The sequence below is a fragment of the Eublepharis macularius genome, chromosome 12, assembly GCF_028583425.1.
Source record: "Eublepharis macularius isolate TG4126 chromosome 12, MPM_Emac_v1.0, whole genome shotgun sequence".
NCBI classification, from domain to species: domain Eukaryota; kingdom Metazoa; phylum Chordata; class Lepidosauria; order Squamata; family Eublepharidae; genus Eublepharis; species Eublepharis macularius.
The window spans coordinates 42,632,874-42,645,423 of record NC_072801.1 but is presented as its reverse complement, the minus strand read 5'-3'; the positions used below and the strand labels follow the sequence as shown (position 1 = coordinate 42,645,423).

At 45.5% G+C, this 12,550-nt stretch overlaps 1 protein-coding gene across 5 annotated transcripts in view; it reads left to right on the top strand.

The window, feature by feature from the left end:
• Window positions 1-12,195, top strand: part of SCRN2 (secernin 2) — a 73,700-nt gene extending 61,505 nt beyond the window's left edge. For 3 of the 5 annotated variants that reach the window (XM_054993086.1, XM_054993085.1, XM_054993087.1), the window contains exons 2-8: window positions 348-526; window positions 2,634-2,815; window positions 3,779-3,978; window positions 5,361-5,576; window positions 6,678-6,843; window positions 10,458-10,638; window positions 11,799-12,195. In XM_054993086.1, the coding sequence (XP_054849061.1) occupies window positions 353-526; window positions 2,634-2,815; window positions 3,779-3,978; window positions 5,361-5,576; window positions 6,678-6,843; window positions 10,458-10,638; window positions 11,799-11,957 (1,278 nt within the window). In that variant the 5' untranslated portion in view covers window positions 348-352 and the 3' untranslated portion in view covers window positions 11,958-12,195. The remainder of the gene's footprint in view (window positions 1-347; window positions 527-2,633; window positions 2,816-3,778; window positions 3,979-5,360; window positions 5,577-6,677; window positions 6,844-10,457; window positions 10,639-11,798) is intronic. The other 2 variants (XM_054993088.1, XM_054993089.1) reach the window with 2 other exon arrangements.
• Window positions 12,196-12,550: the final 355 nt, after the last annotated feature.

Below are 12,550 nucleotides of genomic sequence, written 5' to 3'. Positions count from 1 at the left end.
TCCCTGGAGAACGTGGCAGCTTCAGAAGTCCTAGAATGGAGTCACATCCCCGCTGAGCCCACTCCTCAAAAGCCCATCCTACCTTGGCACGCCCCCCCCCCAGTCTCCAGGAATTTCCCAATCCACATTTGTCAACCTTACAGCTGTGCCCTTCCCCCTAACTCAAAAAGGCTTCCCGGTATTGGAAACCAATGTATATATATCTTGTGCAAATGAAATGAACTTGAATTTGGGAGCCTAAGAGCATCCAGCCAGCTCCAGTAACAAAGCTGATACTCGCACAAGGCTCGAGAGGAAGTGAAGCTCTCACACAGCCTTCAAGTATCTTCTTATGGTTCTGCTTCTAGGTAGCATGGCTGACCCTGGCTCCCCGGCACCCTCCTCTTGCGACTGCTTTGTTTCACTCCCCTCAGCCTCTGCTGCCAGAGAAGTAATCTTTGGCAAGAATTCCGACCGGCCAAAGGATGAAGTTCAGGAAGTGGTCTATTTCCCAGCTCGTACTTATGCTAAGGGGGCTAAGGTCCAGGTGAGCAAAATCCCAGCAGGGAGGAAGGGAGGATCGAGCACATGTGGGTGTAGGAGGACAATATTATAGAAAGCAGTGGGTTGGAGAGAGAATCCAGGAATCCTGAATGCAGTCGTTTTCTGCAGGTCCCAAGCCACCATCTCCTCTTCTTGCGTATACGCAAGCCACAAACACCATATCGTTGGTAGGAAAGGGAACATGGAATCTGACTTTCTCTATGGGCCATGTGTGCCTGGAGTCTCAGTGAGAAACAGATCCAGAGGAGTTAGCCGTGTTAGTCTGTAGTAACAAAATCGAAAAGAGTCCAGTAGCACCTTTAAGACTAACCAACTTTGCTGTAGCATAAGCTTTTGAGAATCACAGTCCAGTAGCACCAGAATCACAGTTCTCTTTGTCAGAATCAAAAAGAGTCCAGTAGCACCTTTAAGACTAACCAACTTTACTGTAGCATAAGCTTATGCTACAGTAAAGTTGGTTAGTCTTAAAGGTGCTACTGGACTCATTTCAGTGAGAAACATGGACTGTACATGGACTTAAAAAAAAATACCCCTGCAAATCTGGTGCCCATAATATAATTCCACTCTCACAAAGTGAAAGACATCAGGGTTGTCTTGTTTTTTTATTTTTTCATTTATACCCCGCTTTTCTCCTCAGTGGGGACCCAAAGTGGCTTACATCCTTCAGCCCTCTGATGCACAGGAATTCTGGCCCAGGGGTGGGGCCCCAGATTTGGAATGTCGCACAAAACACCCGGAAGACAGCGTCTTCTTGCGTGAAATCGCGCCTGGAAGACGCTTTCATCCGGGAGTTTTGTGCAAAATTGTGTCTTCCTGGCGCAAGGCCTGAGGAACAGCCTTCCTCAGGAGTGTTGGCTGGTGCCATCTGTGCTATCTATTGAGTACCAAGCAAAGACATTTTGACTTCAATTAGCTTTTGGTTTCTTCCTCCCCCACCCTAGCTTTATTGGGAAGATTCTTCTCCGATAAAATGTTTATAGGTAGTAGAGTGAGGATTTGATATTTTAACTACTTATAGGTGCTTTTAACTGAATCTTCATTGTATTTTGTTGCCTTCTTTATTGCTGTGATGTGCTCTTTCAGTATGGTTTTTATTTTATGCTTTGTTATTTTTAATGGATGATGGGTTGAATAGGTACAGAGTATAGGGAGCCAATGTAATGTTTTGATAAAGAGTGGTAGACTAGGGGTCTCACCACACGAGACAAAACACACTCGAATTACATGGGTAATTCGAGTGTATTTTGTAATCTGAGTATACTTGAGTGTAATTCGAGTGTAATTCAAGTGTATTTTGTCTCGTGTGGTTTGATCCTAGGATCTGGGAGGCCCAGGTTCAAATCACCACTCTGCTATGGATGGTCACTGGGCTATCACGGACCAGTCACACACTCTCAGGCTAACCTACCTTACAGGGTTGTTGTGAAGGTAAAAGTGAGGCGGGGGGAACAGTGCAAAACACTTTGGATACCCATTGGGGAGATCGGTGAAGTATTAATATATAGCTTTATTTTATTTTTATTCCATGACTGTTGCTCACCTAGGACATTTGTAATCTCCTAAACATTGCACAGTTGTGTGAGGGGGAGGACAAGAATTCAAGTCTATTGAGCCAGTGCCCCTAACTACCTATTATGCTTTCCCCAGTGATGTTTCCAGGTTGGTTGGAGCAGCCTCATCTGCAGTTCCGTGATTCTCAGGTGGACGTGGGCCTGATGTGTATCAGGACAACAGTGCACGGACAGAGGTGGAGAGACCTCCTTCCCATGCGCTGTTTTCCTTACTTGAAACAGGCCTATGGAGGAGGGCTATCTGCAGTGCTGTAGAAATGAGATGTTAGTACATTTGAAACCCCCAGCAAGGAAAACAGTGGTTCCTCAGGAATGTCCCCAGGTCAGGTAGAGAGGTGTGCTCTGATTATTTGGATTGGGACCGCACAGCATCCAAAAAGGAGGGACTTAAGCCTCCCCCTGCAACATTTCCCTGACAGCGTTTTAAAGTGTCATGTGTAGCTTGGCCCTTTCATAGCTCATCCTCAAGCACTCAAGGTGACATATTCTGTGTTTTAAAAAGATGAACTTTCTTTCCAGTGCACGTACATTGAAGTGGATCAAGTGGAGAAGACTCACGCAGTCATCCTGAGCCGACCAGCCTGGCTATGGGGAGCTGAGATGGGTGCCAATGAACACAGCGTCTGCATCGGTAATGAAGGAGTGTGGACTAAGGAGCCAGTTGGGGAGGAGGAAGCTTTGTTGGGCATGGATCTGGTCCGGTAAGTGCCAGTTTGATGGGTGATGCAACCTCATGCATCCACATCCAACCCATGTTCTGCTTTGTGCTTCTGAGCCACTAGTTCACGGGGAGGATATGGAACTGTGTATGCCTCTGGCTTCGAACCATGTAAATGATAGTTGGAGAATAGGACTATTGACTAAGGGAACCTCCCTATTCAGAGGCGGCAAACCTCCGAATCCCAGTGCTAGGAGGCAACACCAAAGGAGCGCTTTGGCCTCCGTGCCCCGTTTGTTAGACCTCCAGTGTAGCTAGTTGACTGCTGTGAGAAACAGAAAGCTGGTATAGGTGGACCACTGATCCCCCTCCCCTTAAAAAATATCCAGCCTTACGAAGAGTTCTGAAGAACTCAAATCCTGCAAACTGTTTTGTGTTATTTTTATTGCTCCTAATAAAAGCTAATTGCATGGCTCTTGATTTTGCGTTGGACAAGCGTGAATGCCTGCAACTTCTTTTTACATTTAAATGATACTCTGTTCTGTCTAATATTTCAAGAGGGACAGCCACAGCAGTCTGTTCGAAAAATAAGTCTTGTGGCACTTTAAAGATCAACAGGCTTTTACTCCAGCAGAAACTTTAATTGACTGGGTCTGGCTTTTACTGGACTTATGCCTTTGTATTTTGCGTGCTGCATTATTTATGGTGGGTCATGCCTTAGATAGTTTTCTGTTTGCATTGTTTTCTAATGCTGTAATCCTAGTCCTGTTGCATTGTTCATTGGATGCTTTGTGCTGCCTGACTGAAATTTTTAAAAATATTTTTGTAATCCGCTTTGAGTTTCAGTGAGAGGCGATCTAGCAATGAAGTAACTAACTAAAACCTCTTCTCCCTTCAGGTTTACATTGTGTCTTCAGCAAATAAGTTTGCACTATGCAATCCATCAGTGAAGCAGATGGAAAACCAACTTTACAATCTAAATTATGGTTTAAATGGTGTATTTCAGGCTGGGTTTGGAGAGGGGCAGCAGTGCCCAGGAAGCACTTGAGGTCATAACGGCACTCCTGGAACGGTATGGCCAAGGAGGCCCTTGCAAGGAAGAGCCAACGCCTTTTGTTTACCATAACACCTTCCTCCTGGCGGACCGCACTGAAGCCTGGGTGTTGGAGACGGCTGGAAGGTTTTGGGCCGCTCAGAGGATTCGAGGTGAGCATTTGCAAGAAGCAATAGGAGATGCGGTGCTGCATTGGAGGTGACTCCTGTGTCTGTTCCATAAATGGTTAGTGTTTTGTATACTCTACCTGATTCTGCATGCAGGAAATTAGATTTCTACAGCCTGCAAAAATTAAACAAATCATGCTTATTTGCATGATTATTTTTTGCATGGTTTATGCTTTAATGTTCTCTGTTTTGTAGAAAACATTCTAAGACTGCTATTTAGAAGCTGCAGATTTGAAGATTGCTTTCCCGGGTGTAAGCCCCATTGAATAAAATGGGATTTAGTTTTGAGTAGGCCTGCTTAGGATTGCTTCCTGAGTACTGAGGTAGATGAGGTAAGTTTGGCTGCAAGTGTGTGATGGATCCAAGATCATAAAACCAGAGGGCTGGAAGGTACTTGCAAGGTCATCTAGTCCTACCCCCTGCACAGTGCAGGAAATTCACAACTATCCCCTCCCCCCCACACACACACCCAGTGACCCGTGCTCCATACCCAAAAGATGGCAAAACACTGCCAGGATCCCTAATGAAACTTTTAAGTGCAGTTAAATCAGTGGCTGCAGCTACTTGCAAAGGTTGTGTTGTAGAAGATTTGTGAGGAAGGGAGATTGGCAAGTCCAGAAAAAACAGAACATGGAATGAAATTCAAGGCTTTGGCTAAGAGACAGCTTACAAAATTAGCTTAATATTAAAGATGCAGACTCCTGGTTCCATCAGCAAGGCCATTCTAAGAACACAAGTGCCCTCCAAGATTCAACCAATGGTCCATTTAGCTCATTTACCTGTTACCCATAGACTTTCCAGATGCCTCAGAAGATATACAGTAGGGCACAAAGGCCAAAACCTTCCCATCTGTTGTCCCCCAGCAACTGATCCTCAGTTAGACTGCCTCTGAACATGGAGGTTTCATTTAACCATCTTGGCTAATAGTAACTGATGGACCTAGTGTTCCATAAGTTACGAACTGGCATGGTATAGTAGGTTAGACAAGGCTTTGGAAGACCCAGTTTTGAATGCACAGACTGCTATGGAAGCTCCCTAAATAATTTTGGGCCCGTCACACACACTCACCCTAACCTTACCTCAAAGGTGATTGGTGTGAGGATAAATTGGAGGAGGGGGGAACAATGTTGTAAGCCACTTCAGGTCCCGACTGGGGACAAAAGCAGGATATGAATACCTTAAATAACATTATGCTCTATGCCAGGACGTCCTTTCTGTTTTCTGTCCTGTCCATCAACTTCATTGGTGCCTCTGAATTCTAGTAATTGGGGAGAGTAAGAAAGGCCATCCATTGTCTTCACATTCTCTCCCAGTTTTCTCCTGATTCAATAAGGAAATGTTATATTCCCCCCCCCTCCCCTCTGCAGAAGGTGCCCGTAACATCTCCAACCAGTTGAGCATTGATACAGACATTACAGCTGAACACCCAGATCTAAGGCAGCATGCCCGAAGACAGGGATGGTGGAATGGTGAAGAGGCGTTCAGCTTCACCAAAGTGTTCTCCCTCACTCATCAGCCTGTCCGCATGGAGGCGGCCAAAGCTCGATACTGTGCTGGTCAGCAGCTGCTACACCAGCATTCAGGTACATTTTCAAAAAGTTGAGAGCAAAAGTAGCGGAATGGGGGCGAAAAAAGGGGCAGCTCTTGGAGCCTCCTGGGGCTGATTGGGATATTCAGAATCTGCTTGGTGGGGTGTGCTTCAGCCGGTCAGGATTATGCTGAAGTAACTGTGGCATTTGAACAGTGCTGCCCAGGCACTTAGCAACCACTGTTCAAGAGAGTACAGTGTTGTGCAGTGGTTAGAGTGCTGGGCTAAGATCTGTGAGATTCAGGTTCAAATCCCACTCTGCCATGGAAGCTCACTGGGTCACCTTGGCCCAAGCACACTCTCTCAGCCTCAATAGATCACAGAGTTATGGTGAGGATGAAATGGGGGAAGGGGACAATGTATACTGCCCCAAGCCCTTGGGGGCAGGGCAGAATGAAAATGTGCTCAGTAAAGAGGGTGAGAGAGGAGGGAAATGGGTTCTGTTCATAGCTATCCACATTGTAAATGAATCCATACATTACTAATGCAAATGGGAGTTAGCCATGAAAAACAGCTTTGGCCGGCAACCCCACTACAAAGGTACACATCAATTGGATTGCAAATTCTACAAATGCTGATCTCCACCATACATAGAGCTTTCACACTGAGAAAACTGGAATTGATCTCTCAGTATCCTCTATAAAATTATCAGGTAGTAAGGGATGTTAAAAACCCTGGAGAGCTGCCACCATGCAGAATAGACAGTATTGGCCTTGATAAACCCAATGATCTGGCTCTGTGTTGCCTCTGAGTATGTACAAAGTATTTCTGTCTTTAGGATTAGGCAGAGAAAGTATTCAGTCAGAAGTCATGACTTTCAATAGAGGAGATGGCCTGATATTGTGGTGCAAGGACAGTCCCTGCCTGCTAAATTCAAAGGAGATCTTTCTGGTGGATTGTCTCATATGGGTCCTCCTCTGCTATCCTTGGTTGTTCCCAGGAGCTGTTCCTTTGCGTTGCCTCCTCATTGGAGCCTCCTTTGTGAATTCCTGCACCATTTCTTTGTCATTTAATCAGACAGACGTTGTTGGTGGCAGCATCAAGTGGCTGTCTCTTCTGGTCTTCATGCTGCATTCCTCCTTCCTTGTGGCTGCAGGGCAGATCACCGCAGCAATCATCATGGCCATTTTGAGAGACAAGGCCAGCGGGATCTGCGTGGATTCAGAGGGCTTTGCCACAACAGGAAGCATGGTGTCCATCCTCCCACAAGACTCCCACCTGCCGTGCATCCATTTCTTCACTGCCACCCCAGACCCTTCCAGGTGAGTCCCATCTTAATTTAGGTGACCAGAAAAAAGCCCACAGGAAAAAAAGCCCACAAAAAACCCACAGTCATAAATGCTCACAAGAAATAAGCCCCCATGGAAATAAGCCCATACAGAAAGAAACCCACATGGAAGAAAGCCCACACGGAAAGAAGCCCACATGGAAATAATATATTTTATTAATTGCACCTTTTTAAATTGAATTGCAGAGCTTTTGGGATATATGCTGTTGGGTGCAGCAACATTAAAATAAGTCGATTTCCTATCTTGATTTCCCTTTACTTGCATTTTAAAAAATTCATTGTGATGCACCCAGTGACCACAACAAAAGACTACCTAACCCTAATAATAAAAGCAGCAATTATTTAACAACAATAATGTCAATAATAACTCAGATATAATTTTTCATTGCAAATTAGCCAATCTCTTTACGTAATAAAGTTTATCTTCCACCTGCTCGTATTGCTTCACAGAAGTGGCAACCATGTCATGCAATGCCTCATATTTCCTCTTTTCCACCTCTAAGCGACTTGCCTGTGCTTTAGCCACTGTTAGTTTGTGGCAAGCCAGGGCTCTCTGTAGTCAATCAAACAGAGACCACGCACTGGGATGATTGCAGTGAAATAGGGAATTAAGAGCATTGTGAAATCCCTCACAACAGTTTGTAGTTTTTGGCGACCGTTCCAGGGCTGCATCATGATGATTCCACATTCTTAAAGGAAACAGGATCTCTTACCTGCTGCACCCTCAATATATGTCAAAAAGAAGTACGTGAGCACCTCATTGTAGCTGTCTTCATCTGGAAATGTGGCAGCAAGCTCATCCAAAACAGTTCTCGCATCATTGATTGGGACAAAGGCTAATGCAGCAAGAGATTTCAGTGTAATTTTTATGTACATACTAGTTTCATATTCTACCCAACCCCCTCAGCTGCTGCCACTGCTGCCTTTTCCTTTCTTGAATAGTAGAAGTAGTTAAGGCCTCATAGATCTATGAAGCTAAGCAGGGCTGACTCTGGCAAGTATTTGGAAGGGAGAAAATGATCAACATAGCTGTAATTAATAAAAAATAGTATTTGTAATTGTAGTTAATTAAAAATGGTATCGTTCAGTGTGGGTTTCTTTCTGTATGGGCTTATTTCCTGTGTGGGCTTTTTTCCCGTGTGGGCTTATTTCCCGTGTGGGCTTATTTTCTTGTGAGCATGTATGACTGTGTGGTTTCCCTGTGGGCTTTTTTCACGGAACCCTTAATTTCAAGAGTCAAGCACACAGTATGAAGCCACCTTCCACTGCAGATCACCAGCATCAGGTTAGCATTGGCCCAGGAGAAGCTTTGCTGTGATGGTCATTTGTGGAGGATTGCTTCATGCTAGATTACTGTTCTGAGTGGGATAACCCTTGATGGAAAGCTTCAGCTGCTGCCATGGCCTGCCTTGTTATGAGCTGTGTATGTATGTGGACAGTGAGTGTCCCACTTCTGTAGTCAAGCCCTCATGCTGGCTTATGGTTGTCTTCCACAGAGCTAGTGTGGTGTTGGGATTAGAGTATTGGACTAGGATCTGGGAGACCCAGATTCAGTCCTTGGTCTGCTGTGGAAGTGTGCTGAGTGCGGGCAGGAAACCAGACACAAGCCTCGGTTCAGTCTGAAGTATACCAGAACTGAACCCAAGGGTCGGAGCCGAGAGAGCAGGTAGAGCAGAGAGCTGGGTAGCAGCAGAGCCAGGCGGGTCTTTGCGCAGGTGCTTCTGCAACGCGGGAAAGGGCGTCTTGGCTTAAAAGCAATCACCTCCAAGGCGGTGCTGCATCCTGCTGGCACTCAAGGTCACTACGCCGCTGCTTCTGTGCCTGAAGCCTCGCACTTCGTCTCCTTTCCTGTATACTGAGACGCTGTCGCACCCTGCGCTGCCTTTCAGGTTCAGGGGAGCCGGGTGGGGATGTTGCCCTGGTCTCAACTGCTGGCGCAGGTAAGGGAACAGCTTCTGCCTCTGATTCTGCCAAGGATTCCTCAGCCTGCTCTGGCAAAGGTTCCTGCTGTTCTGCTCCCTGCTGGTCCTCCACATGCCTGACTCCTGAGGAGCTTGGAATACTCTGTCCCCCGTCGTCCTCCACGAAGTCTTCATCCTCAGAGGAATCAGAGCCCATGACAGGAAGCGTAATGGGTAGCGATAGGTCTGTCACACACTCTCAGTCTAACCTACCTGACAGGGTTGTTGTGAGAAATAAAATGGAGGTGAGAATAATATAAACTGCTTTGGGTTCCTGTTGGGGAGAAAGGGGAAGAGGAGTATAAATAAATAAATATATATTTTTATTCACCTTATTTATAGTCCCCCTTTCTTGCTGAGACTCAAGATGGATTACACAGTGTAAGGATTACTGTAATGTACTGCCTGAAGTTAATGGAAGCCCTCATCAGATTTTAAATCCTGGGAGCTCTTAACTGTGCTAGCGTCTTCTGATATGTTGTCTCAAAAGGGAGAATGTGTATATTTTGCACGTACATCTCCAGCGTGCACAAACCATTGGATTTTTTCAGGGTTCTGGTTCATGTGTATCAAAGCTGTGCGTGCATACATACAAAATAAGCATGTTCCCCTTGTTCAGGCAACATGGCAGCCAAGCATATTGTAACATTGTAGGTAGCATGTGCTGCTGCTGGGCTCTCAGTGCCCACGGATCTAATGCCTGAAAAGGACTTCAGAGCACAGGAGACCTCTGTGTTCAAATCACTGCTCTGCCATTAGGTGCCTGAACTGGTCTCCCCTCTCCCCTAACATGTTGCAGCTTTGGAAGTGTATTTTAAGTCATGGAAGAGACAGGAGAAGAAAGGGTGCAACCTCCTCCTGTCCAGCCACTCTTCCCCACTCTGGGTTGGCTAAGCAGCTTTAAAAAATAACTGCGGAAGAACCATAACCGTAGATCAGTATTCGCCCTAAAATGCGAGTTAGTGGGAAGGAAGCTAATTTTGGTTTCGTGCGGCATTTACATTCGGACATCACAGTGGAAGACTCCTATCTTGAGCCTCAGCACACCAAGTTTGTTTTTTATTTTTATTTTTGTAACCTGCTTTTCTTCCTCAATGGGGGTCCAAGAAGGGTTATGACATTGTTCTCCCCTCCATTTTATCCTCACAACAACCCCCCTGTGAGGTAGGTCAGGCCAAGAATAGCTGGCCCAAAGTTACCAAGTGAGCTTCCATGGCAGAATACGGATTTGATGTTGGGTCTACAAGATCCTAGTATGACGTTCTAACTGCTACATCACACCGGTCCTCCAAGAGGGAGGGAGCGTATGAGTCTTGTGATTAACTCCAGTTTGTCTGCAGCATCTGATGAGCCCTAAAGAGAGAGCGTAACAGTAGGCAATAGCTGAAATTCATTCCCTGAAAGCATGCCAAAGTCTCAGCCTTTTTGTAATAGCTATAAGCAGCATTTTGCTTGGTTTTCCTATATGGTATTTTACTCTGATTGGTTTGTGACATTGTCACACTTAACAGTTTTGTCTCTTTCCACAACCAGTTCCTTTTTAGAAATTGAGCAAAGTAGACCGCTTTCAGGTTGCCTGGCTGTGGTGAGACTACCCTCCTGACCCACTGTCTTCCTTGCTTGGCAGGTCTGTCTTCAAACCTTTCATCTTTGCTCCCGGCATCCATTTCTTTTACCAAGTGCAGTCACCAAGCTTTGGTGACAAAGATCCCATCAGGGAGAGGCCTCGGTTTCAGAGCCGGGTTGACCGGCGACATGAACTCTACAGGAGCCATCAGCTAGTCCTGGAAAAAATGGATTCTCATCAGGTGACCCCATATGCTTTTCTGTGACTTCTTCTGAGTTTTTAAAATACCATTTTAACTAACTGGTTGGACTGTTATAGCTGCCGTAGAAGTGATCAGACTTTAGAATTATGACACCACAAGTGTGTTGAAACTTGTTTGGATATTCATAATTTTTGCCTCACAGATTTAAAATTTCCCAGAGTTCCTCAAGGCAGAAGCCATGATAGTTAAACAACCGGTTTAAGTTTTGTGTTAGACCGATGACCTTCCTTTCAGACCCTCTTTGCTGTAGCACATTCTTTGCCAAACTTTTACATGAGGGTTTTTGATTATCCTGCATTGACTCTGCTTTTATATCCTAAGCTTGCTTCCTCCACAGCCTTTAGTATCATGGGAGCTGCTATACACTGGCAAAGCAGACTCTAGTCCACAGAAACTGCTGCTGGAATAAAATCTTAGAATCATAGGGTTGGAAGAGACCTCTAGGGTCATCTAGTCCAATCCTCTGCACAATACAGAAAATTCACAAATACCCTCCTTTGACTGTCCCAGTGACACCTGCTCCATGCCCAGAAGATGGCAAAACACCTCCAGGATCCCTAGCCAAACCAGCCTGTGGAAAACTGCCACTTGACCCCAAGGTGACGATCAGCACCATCTTGGGCATGCAAGAAGGGCCACGAAAACCAAGCACTGATGCAACCCCTTCTGCCCTCCCCCTCACAATCTGCCCAGGCTCACAGAATCAGCATTGCTGTCATATGGCCATTTAGCCTTTGCTTAAAAACCTCCAAAGAAGGAGAGCCCACCACCTCCCGAGGAAGCCTGTTCCGCTGAGGGACCGCTCTAACTGTCAGGAAGTTTTTCCTAATGTTTAGCCGAAAGCTGTTTTGATTTAATTTCAAGCTGTTGGTTCTGATCCAAGCTTCTAGGGCAATGGAAAACAACTCCATGCCATCCTCTATATTGCAGCCCTTCAAGTACTTGAAGTACTTCTTAGTCTTTAAGGTGCCCCTAGGAATCCTTTTTTTAAAAAAAAAATTCATTGCTACCTCTCCTCTCCCCTCTGAAATTTAAGAGGCATATGCAACCTTGCATCTGAGTTCAGAAGAGCAGCATCCTGTTTCTTGCAAGTCCACAAGTGTCTTGCAAGTGTCTCATCCTTTCTTTCCAACCTCTAGGGAGAGCACCAAAGAGTCCAGGAAATCATGCAAGAATTTGAGCGACAGGCCCTGGAAGCCATGAAGAACTTGCTAGCAGGCTCCTTTGTGCTGAAACCCCAGGAGCTGGCTGACCTCTTCTATGACTGTGTGAACACAGAGATCCAGTTATATAAATGAAGGATTCCCTCTGTTGTTCTTGCCTGCCCAGGACAGCTGGGTTAAAGTTTGATTTTGGTATTACTGAGTGTACCATATGTGAATCTTACTAGCTGTATGTGATAATGATAGTATTACAGTTTGAGGGGGGAAATGAATAGAATCTGAGTTGCCATATGTAGCCTCTGGAACTCATTGTCATGAGATGTCTTCTCACCACTGGCTTTGAAGAATGATTGGGTAAACTCCTGAAGGCTGACTCTTACTAGTGGTTTCTGGTTGTGGTAAGCTAAAAATGGAACCTCCATATCCCAAGGACTAGAGATAAACAAGCAGGAGCAAGCAAGTCCATGCCCTATTTTGGGTTTTTCTAGTATCTTTAGCAGCCACTGCTGGAGAGAGAAGTGAGCTACATGGTTCTTTGGTCAAAATCTAGCACAGATGTATAAGTATGAGGCCCTATGAGCAGTCTTGTCCTGGCTGCTCATAGCATGAGGAAAAAAATTGGTCAAAATTAAGGCAAAGTGTGTGTCCATACATGCGCATGTGCAAGTTTGGTACACTGGATCATTGCTGTTCAGTGGCTTTTCACCAACAATAAGGGAGAGGGGGAG